This window comes from Batrachochytrium dendrobatidis (genome assembly GCF_000203795.2).
Source record: "Batrachochytrium dendrobatidis JAM81 unplaced genomic scaffold BATDEscaffold_13, whole genome shotgun sequence".
Lineage (NCBI taxonomy): Eukaryota > Fungi > Chytridiomycota > Chytridiomycetes > Rhizophydiales > Batrachochytrium > Batrachochytrium dendrobatidis.
The window spans coordinates 346,888-371,591 of NW_006281111.1; the positions used below are offsets into that span (position 1 = coordinate 346,888).

Here is a 24,704-nt window from a genome sequence, read left to right on the forward strand (position 1 = left end):
TGCTGACAACTATCTGAACCAATTCAGTACAATATGTTACAACTAAATATATTCCATTGACACATCAACAGTCATGCATACCGATTGTTGGACATGCTCGTGTTGGTTGGTGTGCATTGATACAAGTTGTCAGAGCCAATCAACAAATCACTATATCTGTACGGATTGTGTACCATGGCATATGTTTGAACAGATATTGCACGAATCACTGTCATTTGGATTGAATAATCAACAAATACCATTGTGACTACACATGTATGCATATCTGAATGGGTTACAACCGAGTGTATTGTATTTCATGACACTCGATTGAAATGTCATGATTGGATATTTTCCAAATAGTAAAATGATATCTTGTAAAATTGTTGAAATGCATTGACTATGGGATTGGATAATCAATTGGATACCACTGCTCACTTTGTTGGTGGTGCACAGCGTTGATCGTTGTATAGTCGAGTATCACAGCACAAATGGTCAGATATCATTGTCTACACTTGAACATATTGAGCGTAATGCAATCATCAATATTGATCAATAAAATGCCATTTATTCTGCAAACAGTTGCTGCAACATGGATTTTATTCAACATTTATACACATCCAATCAATCATACAATAGCTATCAGAATAATCACCAGCACTGTCAAACCGATATGCTTCAGGCTGTTTGCCAATACAAATCAATGCAAACGGATCTGTGTATATACCATGCATGGTAATTGAATGCCAATGCACCACTCGAATTCAATTCAATCCATATCGATTTTATTGTTTGAAATGTTGAATGTTATGATAGATTCAACATTCCCAGTCCAGTTTTACCATTTTGAAACCTGAACTATGACGGACACTCTGTCATACATTGAACACCAAGATTACTGTTGTAAATGCCATCATATTCGATTGTTCAAAAACTGTGGTCGATGTTTGGTACCACAATAAACCCATTGCTAGAAACAAAGTCGATGTTGAGCCATGTCCGATCAATTCTTGGGATATAGTCACATTGATACAGCCAACACCAACATGTCAACCATGTTAACCTGTTGCATGCATAGGGTCACTCACAATACTATTTGACTATCAATGCCAAGCAAATACTATCCAATGGTTTCAATATACATAGCTTGTAGTTGGACACACTCGGTATTTGTATACACATGCTGTAGTTGTATGCATTACACTTGCCGAGTCGTGCATTTGTGCATTTGTTTGATGCAACTGTTGATATTGATTGGGACGACGATCGATGTTTCCGGTTGTGGTTGTAGTGTATGCTATATGACCAGATGTCATGTTATGTGATCATACTGCATACATTACACTAGACAGTGGACTACATGCAAATGATTGATACTGATCATTGCAAGTACACAACAATGCGACAAATGACTGTCAAATCAAATATGGTTGATATGTTGAATTATGGACAGATTTGTTGTATATACTGGATGTGGATGTGAATACAAAACATCGGCTGATACATATTGTATCATTTGATATCAAAACAATGTGATGTGACGTTCAATGTCAGTTTGTAGTATATCAATGGGTTGTGTGCAAAAAGTATGCAAATATTAAACATGGATTTGTGGATACTGTCAAATTGTCAGAACCAGCCGGATCATTTGTATCAAATAGTTCAGTGATACCAATGAATTGGTGTCAAATGTAATGGGTTGATTGGTAACCCAAAATGACAATACACACGGTCGCATGGATCCAGCAATGACACTGCAATGATCAATACAATGCATAGTGGTTGATTGGTGCAATATGATCAAACCATAAATATAATACACATGGTTTGACAATACAGGATGTTTATTGAATGAACGACATTGAATGCATGGCAAGTGACAAGTAAACCAACATGCAATACACGCTGCATTACAACATATTCTAGATGAGACTGTTGATAGTCTACTTTGAACTCCAGCAATGTGACGAGTCTATGATTGAGGAGTTTATTGCTGAGCATCGGAATCTTGTTGTTGAGAATCGGAAGCTTGTTGCTCATTTTCATCCTCCTCCTCTTCATACTCATCAAAACCCTCACCATTATCATCAAAACCATCATTATAATCATCAGGACCATACTCAAAATCACCAAAACCATCAAATTCAGGTTTCATAGCCTGATCCTCGTTGGATTTAAAAGGATTTTCTTGATCACTGTCAGAGTTTGGAGGATCTTCATCATCCTCAAAGTCGGCAAGATCTTGCACATTCACATTCTCGTTTGACCGAGTTTCTTCAGGTTCTGGAGAACTTTCGTTGTTTGCAGGCTCTGGAAGTAGCTTTAGTAACACGGTGTTTACTTGCTTAATGCACTCTGTAAATCCGGGAACGTGATTCAAGAGTGTCACATTACGTCCAGTCAGCACTACATTTGTATCATAACGCACCATGCGATTCACAAGTGCCAATCCAGAGCTTTGCCACCTGTAATGCATATTATAATGCTGCAAAATGAGAGAATCAAATTGGAGTTTGAGACTTCTATAAACGGTAATCTGACGACTAATCTCATTCTCAAGGTCTTCAACCATTGTCCCATAATTTGAAGCGCCATTGTTTTCCCAAGAGTTACTTTTCAAAGTTGCAAGGTGTTTTCTCAGTCGAATTATCAGTTGTCTTCGAGTTTCAATATCCAACTCTATCCGCTTAAACCTTTCAGCCATTCTTTCTGCAATCATTTTATCTCTTGCGTAGGTTTGGATCATAATTACTTCGCTCAACGAAAATGGGTCACAGTTGACTTTTTTTGGGTCAAAAATTGGAATAAGAGTAGATTCAGCACTTGTAGTCGAGCTGGGAATGACTGTTGAAGTGCTAGATTCAGTACTTGTAGTAGCAGTGGTAAGAACCGGGTTGGCGACTGTGATTGAGCAGACAGCCAATATCGATGATAAAACGGTGATTGCGAGTTTCATTATATTGGTTTGGTTGAACGGGGCGTGATAAATGCCATTCAAGAGGTTGGTTTGGTGTCGTATTTGTATCTGCTATTAGTCGAATAATATTAAAAGCATGTTTCCTGGATGATCGTCCTAAGGGATTTGTGTTTTCAGGGTTAGTAACAGCAGTTCACTGTCATTAATATCAAGGCAGCTTTGAAAGAGTCCCTTTATACGATCGTCCGTTGCTTGATTGGAAAGCGTAGCAATCGGAATTAGTGATTTCATGTAGAAATGCTGTGTGGAAACATCATAATGCGGCAAGTATACTGCTTACACCACACATCAAACTGGTTTAGTGATATGCGAGTGTTGCGGTTTGACCAAATCACAATCACCCATATTGTCGACTGTCCAACTCGTTGACATTCAAATCATGCCATCACTAGTCACAATATAATGGTTGACTGACTTGTTTGATTGATCTGACATTGACACTTTGCAAACCTCGACTTGATTCATCAATTTGGATATTCATATAGTATTGGGTTTGTATCATCACGTTGGACTCGTTATCAAACACCTTGATGTGTCCATACAACACAAACTTGATATACACACATTAATTATTGTTTGACATGACTGGGTCGATCATCAATACCAGACAATGCAACTGTATTAGTTGTATGATACAATCGATCATGGTTGACTCATCACCATCAAATATCAAATGTTAATCACGTATACATTGATTTGTAATTGCATGGTCTGTTGGCAATACACACTATGATATGATTGACAAGTTGTTGATTTGCAGTAATCAGATGTGCATCACCTGTAACATTGGATGCAATTGACGAGTTGTAACCGCCAGTCAACAATCATCGATATGTTGGTGATTGTATTGACTACATGATTGGTATTGATTGGTTGTCATGATCGATTGGTGAGCAATACAATCCACATTGATTATGACGTGTCGCAACTAGTTGATACATGCAGACTCGACTGATGATCGAGTATATGTTGATGAGTAACTCTGTCACTGTTGGTTTGGATTGGTCATTGCTACCGTTTGTATATGCAGTGTATTCATATGTGATGTGTTGGATATCGGTGTTGTGTATGTTGTTGAACTTGTTGGACAATATATTGTCATGTCGCATCAAATCGCACTACATTTAGACTGCAATCATTGATTGGTTGGTTTAGTGATTGATTCGACTCACATTCGACTGTAATGGCCACGAATATGCATTGTTGATTGACAGGAATATATCAACATATATCAGACTCGGACATGGTGTATATCAGTTGCATATACCAATCACTGATGCAATTGATGATGATCGATTAGGAGATCAATTTGATATCAACACCAATGTCAGTTCATTACCACATGGATACTTGCAGTTGTGACTTGTATTCAGTCAGTAATATTGAATGTCGTGACTTGATGAGCATGATATGTTGGTCAGCTGTATTACAACACGGTCAATAGCATGCTGGTGACTTGTTGTGCTGTCTGGCTGTATATATGGTGTCGATCAATGTCAGCAGTAATGCATTTTTATTGGTCATGACTTGTGTGTAGTGATCTGAATAACAATGTACTCGATACTTGGATAATCGACCAACATTGTGTGAAAAACCATACTACTCGTCCCAAAATAAATCCCATTTACAATCATTATTTTTAAAGATCACAATGGTTCAATACGATTTTGAAACCGACAGAACAATCGGTTCAATCAAGTATCAGTCTACAACTGCACTGCTGATCAAACTGCATTTGAAAAGCCTAAATAACCCAAACTGGATTGAATCAGTCCCACTGAACAAAGTGGCGAGTATATTTGATATTTGATGGTGATGAACCAACCATGATCGATTGTATCATACAACTAATACAGTTGTATTGTCTGATATTGATGATCAACCCAATCATGTCAAACAGTAACCAATGTGTGTATATCGAGTTTGTGTTGCATGGACACATCAAGGTGTTTGATAACGAGTCCAACGTGATGATACAAACCCAATATTATATGAATATCCAAGTTGATGAGTCAAGTCGAGGCTTGCAAAGTGTCAATGTCAGATCAATCAAACAAGTCAGTCAACCATTATATTGTGACTAGTGATGGCACGGTTTGAATGTCAACGAGTTAGACAGTCGACAATATGTGTGATTGTGATTTGGTCAAATCGCAATACTTGCATATCACTAAACCAGTTTGATGTGTGGTGTAAGCAGTATGCATAAACTCGTTGATATTATGCACTATAACCAATATACATCACACATATGCAGTGGTAAACACCAACGTGCAGTATATCCAGTGATCGTATACTGGCTGACTGGTGCAGTATGATCAAGCTACTGCACTATTGATAAATATGTTTACAGGCAATGGTGTGTACGAGTAATATCTGTGTATTATCACATGGTGACTACAATATACTTTATTGTGATGGGCTACACAACACATTCTTGAAATCACTAGCCCTGATACTACTCTTCCAGCTCCAACAGCGAGCCATTGTATAAAGGGATCCCTTTCTCAGAGTCGCATTCACATGTATAAAGGTGAAACAACATTGATCCTGACAACACTAGTTCCTTAGGGCAGCTACCTAGGGGAGTCTGCTTTTAACATTGCCCACCCAATAATGGATATAAATACGATCCAACATCGAACTGTTGAATGACATTTACAACAACTTGCTCAACCAAACCAGTATAATGAAACTATCAATCACCATACTATCATCGATCCTGGCTGTTTGCTCAGTCACGGTCGCCAATCCAGTCGATCCCAGTTCGACCATGAGTGCTGAAGCTAGTGCTTCGACAGCTTCTCCTGACGTGGCTATAGCTAGTGGGTCTGGTTTTACAATTCCTTTAAATCCGTATATGGCTGATTGTCATCCAATTACGTTTGAAGGAATACAGATGATCAGGAGCTATGCGGATAGTAAACATGGCTTCGACAACGCAAAGAAACAGCGCATCTTGAAAAAGCAGGAGATTATAAATCAAAAAAAAAGGATAAAGGGGCTAAAAGAACAACTCGACTATTTGTTAGATCAAGCTAAGGATTCCCCTGGCTCTGAAGATCTCGATGAGGGTTTTCACAGTATTTCATCAAAGTATGTTAGACGGCTTAGGGCTCTTGAAAAGGAGTTGAAGAAATTCTCGAAAAAGCTTGAAGAGATGCGAAAGGTATTGGCTGTCTTGAAATCGGAGCTTTATGACTATCTCGTGAAACATGATACGACAGGGTTGGTGGCTGCTGGTAGCACTGTAGACCTGAAGTCAATTCCCGGATTTGACAAATGCTTCGACTATTTCTACAATCGCTCATTACAGCGATCGCCACAATCTGGGCATGGCTCTGCTAAAGCAATCAGACTTTAATGTTGGCATACATTATTTGTGTGTTTATCTGTGCTACACCTATACTTGTAGTACGTAAGCGTAGTCACCACTGATGATGACATAGTGCTTAGGGACCTTGAACAATGATGTTTAAGATGTGCCATCATATCGTTCTTAGATTACTCCACTACTTTCTCTTGTAAAAAGATCGAATTCTTCTGATTAATAAAACATCCTTTGAACACAACCTAAAAACCTTTCAAATAATTCTATAACAATCTATCAAGTTCAACTCTCTATTCTGTTGATTTTGACTTGGTGACAACTTCCTTATTATCGTCCAAGTTCTTTCCTGACCGATCTTTTCTACAGCGACAGACTATATTATATTTTACTAATTGAAAGACAGTATTTTTCTCTATTTTCTATTTCTATTTTTTACGATAAAACCTAAATTCATTAATAACTGATATACACTATGTTCGAGTCTGATACATGTTGATATATGCGTGTCAATCAGCAATACAGATTTGTGGCCATTACAGTTGAATGTGAGTCGAATCAATCACTAAACCAACCAATCAATGATTGCAGTCTAAATGTGGTGCGATTTGATGCGACATGACAATATATTGTCCAACAAGTTCAACAACATACACAACACCGATATCCAATACATCACACATGAATACACTGCATATACAAGCGGTAGTAATGACCGATCAAAACCAACAATGACAGAGTTACCCACCAACATATACTCGATCATCAGTCGAGTCTGCATATATCAACTAGTTGCAACACGTCATAATCAATGTGGATTGTATTGTCCACCAATCGATCATGACAGCTAATCCATACCAATCATGTAGTCAATACAATCACCAACATATCCATGACTGTTGACTTGCGGTTACAACTCGTCAATTGTATCCAATGTTACAGGTGATGCACATCTGATTACTGCAAATCAACAACCTGTCAAGCATATCATAGTGTGTATTTCCAACGGACCATGCAATTACAAATCAATGTATACGTGATCAACATTTGATATTTGATGGTGATGAGTCAACCATGATCGATTGTATCATACAACTAATACAGTTGCATTGTCTGGTATTGATGATCGACCCAATCATGTCAAACAATAACCAATGTGTGTATATCAAGTTTGTGTTGCATGGACACATCAAGGTGTTTGATAACGAGTCCAACGTGATGATACAAACCCAATATTATATGAATATCCAAGTTGATGAATCAAGTCGAGGTTTGCAAAGTGTCAATGTCAGATCAATCAAACAAGTCAGTCAACCATTATATTGTGACTAGTGATGGCATGATTTGAATGTCAACGAGTTAGACAGTCGATGATATGGGTGATTGTGATTTGGTCAAACCGCAACACTCGCATATCACTAAACCAGTTTGATGTGTGGTGTAAGCAGTATGCATAAACTCGTTGATATTATGCACTATAACCAATATACACCACACATACTACTGTATTGGTGACAAATGTGTTTGCACAACAATAGTGCGTGTGAATAACTGAACCATCATGTATCAGTCATGGTACTCGCAGCGATATACCATATTGCACTCTTGACATTGCTTTCCAGTTTCAACACAACCATCATAAAGATTCAAGTTGAGATTTGATCCAAAACATCCAAAATGAGATCAGATTGTTAATTTAGCAAAAACTACAGCACTCAGTATTCCCGTGTGGTCCCCCACCACAGTACTGACTGAGCCATCACAAGCTTGACTTCGGAGATCGAACGGGATCCGGTATTTTCTTGTGTGTATGGCCGTAGATGTTGACTGAAACCAATTATACGGTAATATTCGTTAGGTGTGTTTGTCAAATACATTGTGGTTTGGTGTCAGCACTTGTAAATCAATATTGCATGACATTCTCATCACCAATGATCATCTGTTTTATATTGGATCTGAACATTGACAACTACACGTTTGGTGATTGACAATCATATGGACAACCAGATGATTCCATGACACCGCATATCAAACTTGATGTTCAATACTCCAATCATGTCAATAATAGTTGAACATTGTGTAGTTGCTGTTGAAATGCCATTGTTCTTTTAATAATAATATTCAAGAAATAAAGTCTAGTGCTGGATTGTTGAATATTCAACTCTTCAAGCTTTACTTTTATTTGATTAGCCATCTCAAGAACAATGTCACTCCAAGATCAAACTAAAGAATTAACAATCGACTTGCCCACCTGTAATTACAACGTATTCAGTCATCAATGTTTGAACTATTCTGGCGAGGCTTTTGATTCGAGTCGTCTGAAACTTTTTCAAAATGGAAACCAGAAATCTGTGTCGATCACCTTGATAATCAACCAGTGCCTATTAAACCTCATTTTATTGAAGAGCTGGAAAGACCATTCTACTGTTGCTCACTTGGTTCAACTTACAAGACTGACACTCCTCGTTTTGACACTACTCCTGTTGACAAACTCCACTTGCCTGATGGGTTGATAGATCTGCTTTTGATAAAGACTATTTCGTTTCTTCTGGAGCAACTGACACAACTCTTGATCCATGCTGTCCTCTTACTCGACTAAATGGTCTTGTTTTAAACGACCTACATCCACTCATCAAATCCAAGAGTGATGCTAGTCAAGGTATTGCTAATGTAATACCAAGAGCGCAAATGGATGTGGATATCCTGCTTTGGATCCCATGGTGCACTATACTTTAGTCTGACTTGTTTCCGTTGTTTGGATCTGCCAATGATGGGTATTTGAAATACTTTGAACCCAAGACTCTATTGGTAGGGATGAGATAGTCTAGCAAACCAACAATACCATTCGAATGCGCCAACAAGACAAGTACCAAACCATCATGACCAGTACCAGCAGAGGAATGAGACTTTTGATGAAATGTGTTGCAACTCGAAATGTCGGATCTTGAATGTGGTTTGATTGGAGATGTTTTGGAATATGAATTTTAGCTTTTGATTTTGCTGGACTATTTCGGCATTCGCAGTGCCAAACCAAGAGAATATTTCGACTTTCTTCACTCGTCTAATAATTTACTTTTGTACTGTCTTTTTCAAGAGACTGAAGTTGATGCAATACAATTTGAGCTGATCAGCCAATTTGGATATATTGGCACTTTTCAGGAGAAACAACTTGCTTTCCAAACATGACTGTCCAATATTGCTTTTAAAGTCCAGTGTGATTCTCCACCTGTATTCTTGTTGGATGAGATTCAAGAGTTGTGTCAATGCACCAATGTTCAATCAATGTTTCAACAGGATCAAGCAGTTTATCATTCATTCATGTCTCTACTTGTTACTCAATTGATTGGAAAACAAACCCCGTTTGTATGTGTACAGGAACAAACAACGACAGTATCATATCAATTACAGAAAAATTCAAACCCATTGCAAAGATCCGCTCACTCGGTACTCTTGATGCAGAAACGGACTAGACTTTATTTTGGACACAAATGACTGAATATTTGAACTTTAAACAAACAGAAAAGATGACTTGTTCCTCTAGTTCATTAATTGCTTGTCTGGTATATGCTTCATATCAAATTCCAAGGTTACTTTTTGCGCATTTCGCTTGATTGGATCACGATCGCAATCAGTAGTTTAAAAATACGAGGAATTGACTGTAGTATACCATGTAGAAATGACGAGTTTTTTGAGTGACCATGGATTGACTGTGAAGGATATGTGTCTCATTCCTATGTCTTGCAGTGTTGATTGGAAAGTTGAAAGTGTGGATGATACTGTTTCCAGTACAACGACTCAATAGAATCTCGTTCAATTGTCTCTTGTGTTTCCTTGTTCGGATGATTGTTGTTTTCATTTCATCTAGTATGGGAACAAAAACTCGCAGTACGAGTAAAAACGTATTTATGGTAGAGCCAGAATCGGAATTCAAGACGAGTGTTTTTTGTTGGTCAAGGGTATCAATATTGAACGCTTGTTCCATTCATATGACCAACTTTATCCAAACGATGTTTACGATATTGGAATTTGCTACGAAACAATAGTTGCTTGCAGTTTAGCTGTCAAATACTATTTACAAAGTCTTTAGTAATCATAATCTTGTCCCTTTATCAGGAATCATTCGAGTCGATTCAAGTCAGTGCTTATAACATCGTGAAACAGTATCAGACTGATTTTCAGAGTGAATGTATTTACCAGACAAAAAGGCTTTAACGAGTTGTATTGATTTCCCAAAAGCTGATCCATAAGAAACACAATGTCCATTACGATATAATTTACCAGCCATGCCAAATGTCACGCAAGTGAACATTATGGTACAATATAAGCTTTGATATATCCCAGGAGAAAATTAGAGAATCAACTAGTCATTTCAAAAGATAAGAGTGCTCTTGACGATCAACAGTTGTTTTGGTTTTATTGAGCAAAGTAACCAAAAACAATACACAAAAGCAGTATTCTTGAATGGAAGCAGATGCTGTAATGGAATGGAATGATCCTAAAGTTGTTTGAATTGGTTGAAATCAAAGGCTGATTGAAAATAAACAGTCAGGAGTTCGCATGATCATTCAAGTCATGTATATCAAGTATGAATTTGGCATGGAAAGTTACCAATTTACACACTACTAATGCATAGTTTGGTTCGAATGAATTTATCTACTGTTTTATCAATGCAGCAACTCTTTGCACTTTATATGTTTTGGATGTTTATCAAACTGAAAGGAAAGAGTTGTACATCTTGTAGATAAATGAAATACTTCACAACTACTCAAGATTTGATTGATTATCCGAGTAATGGTTCGAATGGACTTTGTTTTAGGCAAATATTGAAATGAGTAGTGATATTCGCCGAGATGAATGCAAATATGTCTCATGAAAGTGCTTCATTTGTAAATCAATAATGAACCCAGGCGACTTGAACAACCGCTAATCACAGGATGTGCAAGTTTAGAGGATTCAACAAAACCAAACAAGCTCATCAAGACTCTTGTTTTTTCTTGTGGAAAAGCTGAGTTCAAGTTAAAGGATTTGAATAGCTTGCAGTCCAACGTAGCAGTTTTTTCAATAAAATGGTGCTGATGATGAGAAGGAATGGCATTAGATGGCGAGCGCAGTGTTTTTCCAGAAATCATGCAGGTAGATTGCTATTTGTTCATTTTGATGTATCAAGTGCAAACATATTGGTATTGAATTCGTTCAAAACAGTAAAAATGCTACTTGAAATCAGAGCCAACATCGGTACCGTCAGTCACAAAAAACTAGTGACCATCAGAAATAAAGTGCAAGAAAATGAATTGGTTCATTGCCTAGTAGTAAAAGCGAATTCTCCAGCTTGCTCAGACCTGAAATGTGACTTTCTTTTCAACTCAGCTCTTTGACAATCTTTTGGAATCAGTAAATCAGATAATTTCCAAACGAATTTGATACAATCCTTTAAAATTGTCGACTTTTAACAAGAATGCCATTGTCAATTTTACAGCAAACACAATGGAATATCTTGCAAGCAAAATACACTTTGCATTGAACCAAACATTCTTATTTAAATAGTTTTTAATTTGTAGGTTTGCTGATTTAGTATTGAGATGCTTGATTCTTGAGCATTCTTTCAAAATAACATTAAGTTTTTTTATTGCTTTTTTATTACTTTTTTTGGCAATGTAGTTTTCTATCTGGTTCAATTTGTATCGTTTCCAATGGGAACTTGTTAGGATTACGGTATAAGGTTGATAGAATTGTTGAGTAAATGAGACAGGAAATCTTCAATGGACGTAGTTTAATGCTATCCAAGATGGTACATTTCATGGAGATAATCAAATAGTCACAGATTAACCAGAGTAGTATAGATAAGGCACTGGATGATACCAGTTTTCTTGACCAGTATTTACAGCTCAATTTGCTTGCAAGTTGTCAAATATAACAATTTATCGGAGATAGGCAATCAAGGTCAAAAACAATGGTATAGAGCACTGGATACATTATAAGTTTGAATTATCAGGAACTTTCACTGCCATACTCATACCAACGCTTTATGTAAAACATCTTTGATGAATGTATATGGAACTATCAAGAGTGGGACCCATGAGTTGTTTGATGAATTGTAAAAGTTGATATTTCCTGTACCAAAATATAGCCCGAGATAATCGAGACTTTTGTGCCAAACTCTTTTCAATATTTTAACCAGGATATAAGTTTATTTTAATGCTGTAGTGGCCAGAATTCTTTACAGATGGCATCCATTTTCAGTTTGATGAACTTTCCCAAACAAATATCAAAATGTCAGGCCAAAATACACATAATTCTACAATGCTCTCTCGCTTGATACCCCAATGGTGTCTGTAGAAGCAACGATCAATTCAGAGTGTGCAGGGCTCAAAACACTGCTTGCCGAATACTTTTCTGAAGTAAATATGCTTGCTAAAATCCGAGATACAGACTCTGGAATCACAGCAGTAACAATACAGGGACATCCGAAAGCGGTGTCCCCTTCTATGGAATACCTTAAGGATCTTTTGCTCATCGGTTATGATGCTGCCATTGTATGGGGAAAAAGAGTATTGTTGAAAAAGAAAATAGACTTTCTTCAGTCACCATTGAAGACACTCCAGAAAAACTGAAACGAGACCCATCATCTGAAGAATTTCTAGAGAAGCATTTTGAAGAGATCTCCTTTGGTGGTTCTGCTGCAACTGAAAACTTGAAAAAAGTCGCCAGAGAAACATTCGCTAGTATGATAAATACTACAGGTTTTGGTGTTGCAGAGGGATGGATTCCAGTTGTCAAAGAAAAGCACATTTCAATCAAATACAAAGGAAGAGCATTTGACCTGGAAGTTTCCTCTATGCAATCTCTTTCTGAAGTCATATCAACAGCTGATTCATTTTTTCTCAGCCTGTGCCTTTCAAAATGTTGTACCGATTTGCAGATAATGACTTTATAGTTGTTACCGATGTCAAAAACTTGCGTGATGGATTCTTGTACTATGCCCTAACCGTCAACGAAGAGCTTCCCAAGAAACAAGTTGTAGATCACAATCTGAATATAAAGCATTTCTTTGACAAGATGAAAATTGAACGAAAAAGACCCGAATTTGATATCATCAAGCTCAGAGAAACCTTTACCGAACAAGGAATTCTTTTTGAAGATTTGATGGAGACTGGTGACTTGGCCATAACTGATACTGAATTAGAAAAGTATGGAATTGCTCAAGGAGGGCTAAGAACAGCCATTCTTGCAGTCATCAAAAGTATTATTCAATGAATACTTTTCAAAATGATTATTTTATGATTTAGCTTTCTGTTGATCAGAAACAGAGTCAATAGCAGCACAACCTCCTGCAGCCATTGGTGCGTGAAGTGCACCGACTCCAGCAACGACAGTTTCAAAAGTTGACATTGCGACAGGTACAAGTGCACTTTCAATTAGTTCAAGATACCATTTCAGCAGTTTAGTAGCAAACATCATTGTCTCACCAAACATACTTTCAACTAATCTGTTACTTTTGTAATTGAGTTTGACATGTGCCTGTGTCAAAGCTTAAATCATTGCATGTAATCTCAACATTCTTGAAAATAGGAGGCATTCCAACAAAATATTCCTTTAAATGCTCAGGAACAGCAATATCACATTCTATCATTCCAAAGAACGTGTTATCCAAGACATCTTTCAGAATATCGGGATAAACTTGAACTACTTGGTGCTCACCACACGGCATATCTTGACTTATCGCCCACAGATATAAAGCATTGGTATCATATCCAAGTATTCACTGACAAAGTTTTCTTTTTCTAATTCTGGTCGTCTTTTTCTTGATAATGATGAAATACGATACTTGGACCACCAACCAGATTATCTCTGTATTTGTGTGCCAGAGATATTTCAGAGTGAGTCTAGGAACAAAGATGCCGTTTTTGTGGATATCAAGATTCAACGACTGAAAGAAATTACCCAGCTTCTTTGTCGCTTCTACGCTTGGCTTCACATCCAAATTGTTGTAGTCGATCAGCAAATCGCACAGGTTGGTGTGAGTGAATACCATTTCATTGTAATCGTTTGATGAAACTGATTCTCCCTTTAGATTGTTGTAAAACCACTTTTTGGATGGAATAGGTGAGTGTTTTAAGAACTTGAATGACATTATCAGAATATTGTGTCAACTTTGGATGTTCATCAATGTATTTCGATAAATTCCGAGTTACTTTATGTGGAAATATTCCCATTTGTGATTGTGTGTCAAACGTTTTCAAGAACTTGTCAAATAAAGTATTTGGTGGTTGAAAAGCAAGAATGTCTTTAAAAGCAAACGATCCATTTGATATCATTCGGTATTTGTTACATTTAATAATGTCATTCACTTGACCGTTTTCAGCTGAATGAAACTCACAACCCCAAATTGATCTTGTGGTATATCCCATTGTTTGAGAGCTGATTCCTTGTTTGCTGTCTTTTCATACAATATGTTCATCGTATCTCCAGCTAAAGGATTGATATCTTCTGATTTGTGACACTTTCTGCATCAGTGGAAAAAGCATCCCAGAAAGTCATAGATTGTGTTTGATTCTTCATCGTAGCCATCAACATTGTATCGTTCAATCTTTTCGCTTTGTTCAATATTACGATCTAATTCTCCTTCAATTGAATTAACCCAAGGCTTTTCGCATTTGGATACATTTCCATGTTTTTTAGAGTGTTTCAAGACTTGTGGAGGGTATTTCTTGATGATGTTAATGTCATATGATGAGCTACTGAAGCCATAAATAGGAAGAACACCAAGCCATTCAAGTAATTGTAATCTTAATCGTTTCTGAACCTTTGCATCGTCCAAATTGGCCATTATTCCAAAGAACCGAGAATACTTTGAATACAACAATTGCAGATATTTGTGTCGTATTTGATCCATTTTTGTCATCACTATATCCAAAGCTTCTTCAGTTGTACCTTCAACTGGGATGAATTGAGCCTTGTTTTCTTCACTTCCAATGAAACTTGTGCTCAAAAGTTTGTGTGTTTCAATGAATGAGCTTCAAGTTGGTCGTAGATTTGACTGGTTTCAACCAAGTTTCAAAATCAAAGTAGATGAAATATGGATAAAATCTCATTTCTTTCGGTATATTAATTCCATTCAATTCAAGATGCTCAAATACATTCAACTTTGGTTGATAATTTCCATTTTCAAATATTATCTTTGGTTTTGCACAAACAACCGAGTGTCGTTTTATCTTTTTGAATTCACTAAAGGATGAATGACATCTGGACATTGAAACACTGGTTAACTGAGACAAGTTAATAATGGAGGAGAAATGATGGAATTTATGGCTTATATCAGAGTATATATTCAAATTAATAACCTCCTGTATTCTTTACCTGAATGTCGTTCCATAACCGCTTTCTTTCCATCAAATCGGTATATGTTGACAGTTACAAAGAAATGGCTTTCAATCTCTTTCAATTCTTGAATATCAAGTTTGGGATAACACTTCTTTACGTTGGTTTTGTAATAATCCTTGTAAAGATCTTTCGCTTTCTTTGATAATCTGTCTAATCTGATTTCTGGATACTTATAACGAGCAAAACAATACCAAAAACAAAGGTTATTTGTGACATACTAGAATGAAACAATACTCTTGCTATTCTTGATGAAATCAGGTAGAATTACAGATGCGCCTATTGATACCTCTGGAATGGGTGTTGTTAAAAGTACATATTCGTAGATATTTTCAATACTCCATTTGGAGTTTGAACACTTCAATTTTTCCAGTATATCATCACCATCCAATTGGTTTAGTACCGTATCAATAGTGGAATTAACTAGTGGTGAATCATTGATATTAAAGCAGGTATTATCAGAGGGATAAAACTGAACTCTATCATCAGTTTCAATGTTCCTCAGCACATATCCGAATTGAATATTGAACCAGTATCTTAATGCTTGCTTTTTGTGATTCTCTTTGATGGTAAACTTCAATTCATCTAAAGTTGTAAACAAGTGTCTCGACCAATGAATTGGTTTTGATTTTGGTCAGAACGAATATTTCTTGATATGATATTGTGAAAACAACCGTTGTTCTTGTCCAGCTCTCTCTCTGTTTGTCTTGTAACTGTAAAAGTTGGTGATAGGCTTTAGCATCGTGCATTCCACTGAAGATCCCTTGAATGTGCTTTCTGAATCTTAGTTTAACCTTTCTAGCCCGTCCGACATCCAGATTTGTAATTGAACTAATCAATTGTTTATACTAGTTTTCTCTTTCGTCTTGTATTTAATAGCAAATCGATATCTCTCGATACCATTTACTTCAAAAAGAACCTTGTACAGACCAACTGTGCTGTCATTTCCTTTAATCAACACTGCATTTTCATTCAAATGAATTTGGGTTTCTTCCAATATGTTTGACATTTCCAATGAACTTGTTTATCATTTTAAAAGAAATTAAATATTCAATTTTATCTTGGATTAAACTTATCAACTATCTATGATAGTGGCTGTGATTGAATATTGCATCTTTTATTTTCTAGACTAGATTTAAACAATATGTTGAATTTAGCTTGCTCAAATCCGAGATCAAAGTACATCAACAATTTACTAACGGACACAATTTATCTCGATCCAAGAAATAATCATATCTATCAAGTTGTTGAAAAGCGTGTCAATAATTCGCTGTTGAAAGTAGCGTATAATTACGTTGGAAATGAAGAAGCGGTTGTGTTAGATGATGTTCCGGATTCAGTGTTTAGACTAGAAAACCCAATCGAGGTTAATCCATCGAAACTATTAAAAGGCAGAATATTGTTTTTGAAAGAAAAATGCCAATCTATTATGCGGCATCAACATAAATCACTATAAAAGAATTAAAGAAATGATAGGCGATAGTTGCTATGAAACAAACGATACCACTTATTCACTACATTATGGGTTAGTTGTTCCTTTCAAAAAGCATTATCCAACTTGTGACAATGCGAAGGTTAATCTAGAAATGATGGGTTATCGAATCTTTGCAAACATAAAGATGCTGCCAAGAGTCATCGAGAAACAGCAATCATTACAGGAAAAGTTGTACAGAATTGTTATGAGTGGTGATGATTCTAATTCAGATGATGTGAAAGAAATTATCATGTAAACTATTCATCTTCAATGCCACTGTTGTATCCAGTAGTTGTTGGAAGAATCGATCGATTCCATCCTGCTCTCTTTGGAATTAGTTTTTGGATAAAACAGCAAGTCAATAACTTCAATGGAAATGGTTGGCTTCAACATATTTGATTCATTTTGTTTTATGGACATAGTTGTATATCTGCCAAACACTTTGATCAGGAAGCTAATACGTTATGTCAGTTTGTGTGGTATCGTTGGTCAAGTGTGTTATATCGACCTCGTAATTGCTATCATTTGTTGTTTAATGGTTTTCTCAAGGAGCTTATTGTGGAACGATCGTGTGGTTCTAAACTGAGCACAATAACCTTTTCGTCGACATTTCTTGGAGCATGTCATACAGACAAAATGAGTTGCGTTGAAGCATTGAATTAATCGTGTGATTACTGTAGAAAAGTATATTGGACATTGCGTGTTTTCATCAAGTCAAAGTGTGACGTTAATCTCATTCTTACTGTTTAATACAAATAATGAAGAAATAATTGAAATTAAGTTGATAATTCAATGAAAACTATTGGTATTCTCCATTACCACTCTTATTTGCTCGAATTCATCGAGAAACGCAGGGGGCCACTAGGTTAGCTTCATCAAAGATAAGATGATCCATTTAAGTATTGGTATGAGTCTGGCACAGAGAGCTCCTAATATTTCAAACTTTAATACTATCCACTGTAATACCCTAAAGTTTTTGACCTGAATTGCTCATCTCCGATAACTTTCTTATTTTGACAACTTTGGACAAAATTCACTGTTAGTTATCGGTCAAGAAAACTGGTATCATCCGGTGCCTTATCTATACTACTTGGGACCAAGCATTTCCGAACAAGATTGGCAAGATATAATCGATAAACCCGATCCAGGCATTCCGGAAGACTGGAAAGACTTGATTGATGCAATCAATTCAAAAAAATCCAACCAAGATCAGCATCAACCAATGGATCAATCCAGTCCAGGTACTTCTAACAAATACTGGAAACCAACATTTGATATAATTAACCCAAATATTCCCAGTCAAGACCCAATTGATGAATCTGGTTCAGGCACTCCCGACAAATACTCGAAACAACCAATTGATCAGCCTGGTTCGAATACTTTCGAACAAGAACAGCAACAATCAATGGACGAAGATAAGTCGGGAAATACTGCTCCAAGTCAAGTGACTGGATTACGCCAAAGATATCAGAGAACCTTTAATCGTATAAAGCAAAGGCTTGAACAGTGTAAAGAATTACGAAAGAAAAAACGGCAAGAATATCGTGATTGTCTAGCTCTTAAATCCAAACAACAGTTAGCAAACGAAGAAGAGATATCTGGATCAAAGTACAATCCAGACACTGAAAATCAATTGAAACAAGAGTGTAGAGTGGCAAACCAAAAAATAGCCAGTGTCAGACAAGACTTGAAAAGGTTTATGAAAAGGCGTGGTTTAGAATTTCAAAAACTGAGTTCAGATTGATGATGTGTCGATGGATTTGATTTTGAATAAATTTAAACTTTCTGGTGTGTTGATATTTGTCGGGTATTGTGAATGGGTCAACAACCATATCACTGATTGAATACTGTATGCTTGTGTATACTGTGTTTGGTATTACATCAACAGTTAATGGATTGTTGATTGATACATTGACACGGTTTGTTTCATATACATCAATGACATGATAACAACCAGTGTTATTTGTAACTATCAGTCATACTTGCAATCACTTGTCAGTTTATGGTTGCATGATACCACCAACCGACCATGTCGTGCATTGTACAACAAACGGAACAATACACCCGTTCAAATTCTGTCACAAGCAAAAGGTGTTTGCCATGTCACTGTCACTGTTGGAAATCACAACAGATAATGTTTGATTGAAGGATTTAACACGCCATTACAAAACATCATTGCCTTTTATCAAGAATATACTAAAACTAACCAATACGTTAATGCCTTGCAAGATATTGTGTTTGACTACAATCGCATCCATCATTGTGCAGTTGGTGATATTGCTGAATCAAGATATGAAAGTGATCCATCAAGTGGTTCAATTAAAACAAACACTGCAAACTATTCAATCAATGTTGGAAATTGTGTTGGAATACTGAATGGACAACACTTTGAGTAAAATACAAGTCAATATACAGTAATGCTGTGTATACTATGTATACTGTGGTTAGTGGAAATGATTACTCGTATCCAATTTCAGATGATGATCAAATAATTCAGACTTGCAAGTATTATGAATTTGAACACATCCAAATTGCTGAAACGTTTGTTACTGAATCTAGAAACCCAGATCCAACAATGACAAATAAGCAGCGTCAAAACAGAAATCAATTGTATGCATTATCAACAATTAGTGAACCTGAAAACAACAAAACATATGACATATGACAGGACATTTCAAACAACTTGTTTTCTAGAGCAACTATAAATGCCATTCATTGACTCGATCAAAAACTACACCAATTACTTGCAATGCATCAAAATTTGACATCCATATCCAGTTCAACAACAAGAAGCGTCAAACAAGTGGTATCATGATTGCTATTCACAACAACAAGCAAATTGGACAACAGCGCTGTCGCAACTATTATGCTTCAAACTCGGAATCAGAAACGATGCAACTGAAAAAAGTACAAAAAGCCTAGTAAAAACCTAAAGCTATTAATATTCATGTATTAGCTATTAAAATAGAAGAAATTCAAATGCTTTTTGATGTTACACAACTAATTGACAGTGTTGAAAATTGCGTACAACTTGTTTTGGTAAAAATCGGAAGACATTTGCTTGAAACAAGACAGTGCATTAAAATTACAGAGATTAAAAATGCTGATAAAATACTGTACTGACTGTAGCGTTTACTATCAGATGATCTGTTATATTTCAAAATGATGTTTTTTGGAGTCAGTAATGTTACATTTCAAAACTTGAGTTTATTTATTTTATTAATTCAGTATGTTTAATATCTTTAAAGATGATTGATTTTTGTAATTTGACGAGTTGATGAGCTTGAAACCCCTATTTACAGATGGTTTGATTACAATCAAGTTAATTAAAGTTTAAAATATCTTGAAGAATGATATTTCTCTGTGATGTTTTTGAATACAATTGACGATCTTTAGAGTTGCCGTTCCACATTTCAAGTTTTTTGCACTTTCAATCAGCTCGTAATGTCTTTGCTTTAATTTTTAATGTTTTTAAAGTGTCTTTAAAGGCTGCATATTTACATATGTTTTGCTTTTGATACAATTATCTTTGGCAGATGTCGATACACGCAGATGAAGTTGGTACGCACTGTATTGTTTTTGGTTCACTTCCAATAGAAAATAAATAGTATTGTCACAAAATACCTGCTTGATGGTTTCTGGAATACGTGTCATGATAAAAATTTCCATATCAACCATTTCTCAAAGACTTGATTTTCATTGCATTCATTCAAATCCAAGTCCACAGAAGTGATAATCTGCTTGTTCAAACTGATCATTGTTTATATTCTTTTGAATTTAAAAAATATTCAATTTTTTTATTTCTATTTAGAATCCTTCATATCTCAAGTTTCATATGGACAAAATCAAAGATGTTAGATCCAATTGTCATGTCTGAACCTAGAATCCTTTTTCGATTGCCTAATTGTGAACAGGACCACAAAATCAACCATCTAATTGGATAAACGCAAAACCAGCTGCTACCAGAACCATTAACTGTTCAAAGGGTATCTTCTGGTCTTTGTTACCATTTAAAGATGACGACAATGAATTGCCAAGTGATGCTATTTCATCATCTTGCGGCTGTTTAGTCAGAGGAAGTGGATCAACTGTCATTAAAGTGTTTGAAGGGTTAACAATTGTGTCCCTCGTGCGGTTTCACGACAGGTTTGACACGTTGAACCTTTTCAGTCAACCATGTTCTAACACAATTGGTATGGTACCAATGGTGACGAGATGGAAAAGTAATTCAATCATTTTCATCAAAGTTGCTTTGGCAGATGGCACAAAATTGCACTCAAGAATTGGCAGATTTGAACAAATATCAATGAATGCTGCTGTTGGATTCTTTTTTAAACATAATTCCATCATCACCCTGATGATCGTTGATTACTGTAACTGTCGTAGTTATGAAAGGCAGTTGGTATGGTTTGTCAGAAGTAACGAAACCGAATGTTCGCCAAAGGCAGGTTAATACACTCGCGTTTTAAAGTATCATCCAATCATAGAAATATGTTTACGTAGCTCATTGAAAAACAAAGTGCTATGCCTAAATCTAGAATATGTAGATAAAAGTCAATAATAGCTTTGTACCACTGAAAAGTCTTAGAGAGTTGGTAATCACAATAATGAATTAGGCAAGCTACAAAATACTATGACCCAAGTCAACCAACCGACCATATGCAAGCCTATTCAAAATTTCGACTGAAACTGATGCTGATATAGGTTTTTTACCTGAAAGATATAGATCACTTGACAGTGTGTAATTTCAATGCTTGTCAATTAATAGTCTTTTTATCGATTGATAGATGCTGAAGCTGCAATAGGTGTCGTACAAAGACGGTAAATTAGGTCAAGCCCTTTCTTGACATAATTTTTGGCATTCGACTGATACTCTTTCAAGACAATGATCCATTTTCATCAATAAAAACAAATTTACATATGGAGCCGGTAGAATGAATGCCGTAAACACAAAGATTTTTCATTCCAGTGTGCTTTCTGCAATAATCAATGAGCGCACATTCCCCGATGCATTGCAAAAATGTAATTGGCAGACCTCTTGTGTGACTGTCATGCTAGATTGCGATCAAGGACAATGACAGGTTTTTAATTTAAAATCAATTGTTTGAATTATACTCAGTTGCCTTTTAATGAAGACAGGTAATTTCTTGTTGTGGTGTCTTGCGAATTGTTGTTTTGTTATAATAGCATTACTTTTACAATAGTTGGTAAACTGATTTGCTTGATCAGATCATTCATTTCCGTCCTGTTTCAGAAATTAGAAAATATTTGAGATTTAAAAGGATAAAAATAAATGAATACAAACAATTCATGAGGACCCAAACAAATATATGGCCTTTGGAAATGCTTTTAATGTGTGGTTGATTGTCTTGAGACTTGGATTAAAGGTCTAGAATTTATCTCATTCGCTAAACAACATTGCATAGATTTTTCCAGTGATATCGACAAAAGAATATGTACTAGATTCACCTCTAGACAACAATTTGATGAAACACTTCTTCAATTCAATCTTTTCATTAAGATTACGCAAAAAATTACACTGCATATAATTGGTAACAACTCCATAGACCAGATCCAAATGACCAATTTTTGCTGCAACCTCACATTCAAGTAAAATTTAAACCATTTTTGACGCATATCATTCTTTGCTTCAACAATGTAAACTTTTTTATCACCACGATGCAAGACAGATTCAAAATAATTGGTAGCCTTTAAAAAATCTTCATCCAAATCTTCATTTACTTGAATTTGAACACCTTCATTGAAAAAGAAACATACAAGTGATGATTGATACAATCAAATGAAATTTGAGACCTTTTGCCTAAAGTAACAGGACCAAAACATTTTATAGCAAACAAAAAATATTGTGAGAGAATATTAAATTGGATATCTGGAATTGCCTTGATGACTAAACTTAAGAAGTTGTTCGTGGCACATTTTTAACTCGATTTCACATAAAATAGTCAGTTTCCCCTAACTTCTTTTTGTTTTTTCAATTTCATCGTTTTCCATCTTTTTTCCCGTTTACTGAAGAGCTTTTAACTGAATCCAGACAAAGAGCAATACCTTGAGCAGAACTGTTTGAAATATTGATATAAAAAAGTATTTGCGACATTTGGGCTGGAATAGAATTGTCTGATCGCAAAAGAGTACCGCCAGTAGTAGAAAGAGAAAGTTGAGCAAGAGCGTAAGAGTCCAAAAAAGATGAAGTCTTTTTTTGAAAGCCTTGAGAAAGTCGTCAACATTCCAACACTTTTCAGTATGGGCTTGAGTAGCACTACTGATTTTAAACTTGACCCAACGTTTTGTCGTTTGTGAACAAATTTTTTTAGTTTACCAACAAAAATGTCACCTCTACTTTATCAAAATGCCAACAAACTCATATATTTGTGCTATTAGGCTTGGGAAATGCCGAGTATGGTACAGCAGCAGAAATTCGATAGTGCCATTACAGCTGTTGATTTGGATTTGTTGGTTAAAGATATTGGGAATCCTAAGCTTTGGATGTAGCAGCCATCGCTTGCTTATCTTCACGTTGTGATGGGTTTGTACCATTCACTATATGTTTGTGTTCGAATATATCGTTGATCAAGTCTATTTGCAAGTCTATGAAAGAAAATGCAATGAACTCGTCTAATTCCTTGCTGTCTCGCAAGATGTTGGGGATCTAGGAGTTTTGCATGGTGGCTTGTTTGAAAGACACGCTCATGTAGTTATTTTCGATGAAGCATTTCAAATCTGTAAATTACTTGATTCCTATTTGAAAGACTTGTCAGTAGTATGTATAGAGCACCGAATGATACCAGTTTTTTGGCGAGAGTCCGCTGAAATTTGATGAGATTTCATCTACCAGAGTGTTGACAGAAATTTGGTAATTAGAATTGAGATTAAATTTCAAGCAAATAAGATATTTATTATGACATACTACTTTTCAATCTTGGCCTTTTTGTTTTGAATCGGAACCTTTGGCTCAAAGCAGCTTCTGAGTCGAGTCAGCGAGTCAGTAGTCATTGTGTCGGTCAAATCCTCGCTGGACGCACGGGGAGAGACAGACTTGATGGCAGTCATAAACCAAGTGAACCAGCAAAGTATTTCAGAGAGAGATGTGCTTGTCTTGTATGTTCTGTCATTGCCAAGTTTCAATAGATGAATGGTGGAAGCATACACTATCCCGTCAGTATCAATCGCAAAGAAGCGAAAGAGAGTCCCATTGGTGAGGACAGCAAGCACTGGAGTGTTCTTTCCAGCAGCCAATCGCTTTTTCAGTAGGCATCCGGCTTTAGCAAGGACTTGAGGTACTGCGCTATCGAGCCATTCTTTCTTTGCCTCCACTACCAGGAAAAAGATGTCTGTAACTTTTGCAACTGGCAATTGCGACGATCCAAACATATATTGCACATCGCCAGTGTAGCTGATCTCGGCCCCTTCACAGACACCATTGACTTCACAGAATCCAAAAAGGAATCGGCTCGATAGCGCACTACCTGAAGTCCCTGCTAAAGCCGGCTGCCCACTGAAAAAGCGATTGGCTGCTGGAAAGAACACTCCAGTGCTTGCTGTCCTCACCA

General features: G+C 36.3%; 6 protein-coding genes across 6 annotated transcripts; 3 read left to right on the forward strand and 3 right to left on the reverse strand.

Moving 5' to 3' along the window:
* Positions 1 to 1,966: 1,966 nt before the first annotated feature.
* On the reverse strand, positions 1,967 to 2,935 carry BATDEDRAFT_27412 (uncharacterized protein; the record flags this gene model as incomplete). Its single annotated transcript, XM_006681610.1, has 1 exon — positions 1,967 to 2,935. The coding sequence occupies one exon, from the start codon at positions 2,933 to 2,935 to the stop codon at positions 1,967 to 1,969; it is 969 nt and encodes a 322-aa protein (XP_006681673.1).
* Positions 2,936 to 5,645: 2,710 nt separating this feature from the next.
* On the forward strand, positions 5,646 to 6,320 carry BATDEDRAFT_27413 (uncharacterized protein; the record flags this gene model as incomplete). The annotated part of the gene is made up of 1 exon (XM_006681611.1): positions 5,646 to 6,320. One exon carries the CDS (start codon positions 5,646 to 5,648, stop codon positions 6,318 to 6,320), a length of 675 nt encoding a protein of 224 aa, XP_006681674.1.
* Positions 6,321 to 12,607: 6,287 nt separating this feature from the next.
* BATDEDRAFT_27414 (uncharacterized protein) lies at positions 12,608 to 14,408 on the forward strand (the record flags this gene model as incomplete). Its single annotated transcript, XM_006681612.1, has 5 exons — positions 12,608 to 12,730; positions 12,832 to 13,189; positions 13,219 to 13,524; positions 14,126 to 14,295; positions 14,388 to 14,408. The coding sequence occupies 5 exons, from the start codon at positions 12,608 to 12,610 to the stop codon at positions 14,406 to 14,408; spliced, it is 978 nt and encodes a 325-aa protein (XP_006681675.1).
* Positions 14,409 to 14,793: 385 nt separating this feature from the next.
* On the reverse strand, positions 14,794 to 17,763 carry BATDEDRAFT_27415 (uncharacterized protein; the record flags this gene model as incomplete). Its single annotated transcript, XM_006681613.1, has 5 exons — positions 14,794 to 15,262; positions 15,884 to 16,247; positions 16,512 to 16,681; positions 16,957 to 17,043; positions 17,645 to 17,763. The coding sequence occupies 5 exons, from the start codon at positions 17,761 to 17,763 to the stop codon at positions 14,794 to 14,796; spliced, it is 1,209 nt and encodes a 402-aa protein (XP_006681676.1).
* Positions 17,764 to 18,022: 259 nt separating this feature from the next.
* On the forward strand, positions 18,023 to 18,880 carry BATDEDRAFT_91583 (uncharacterized protein; the record flags this gene model as incomplete). Its single annotated transcript, XM_006681704.1, has 2 exons — positions 18,023 to 18,041; positions 18,180 to 18,880. The coding sequence occupies 2 exons, from the start codon at positions 18,023 to 18,025 to the stop codon at positions 18,878 to 18,880; spliced, it is 720 nt and encodes a 239-aa protein (XP_006681767.1).
* A 3,755-nt stretch (positions 18,881 to 22,635) lies between these two features.
* BATDEDRAFT_27416 (uncharacterized protein) lies at positions 22,636 to 24,525 on the reverse strand (the record flags this gene model as incomplete). Its single annotated transcript, XM_006681614.1, has 6 exons — positions 22,636 to 22,892; positions 22,915 to 22,957; positions 23,165 to 23,361; positions 23,689 to 23,803; positions 23,886 to 23,904; positions 24,062 to 24,525. The coding sequence occupies 6 exons, from the start codon at positions 24,523 to 24,525 to the stop codon at positions 22,636 to 22,638; spliced, it is 1,095 nt and encodes a 364-aa protein (XP_006681677.1).
* Positions 24,526 to 24,704: the final 179 nt, after the last annotated feature.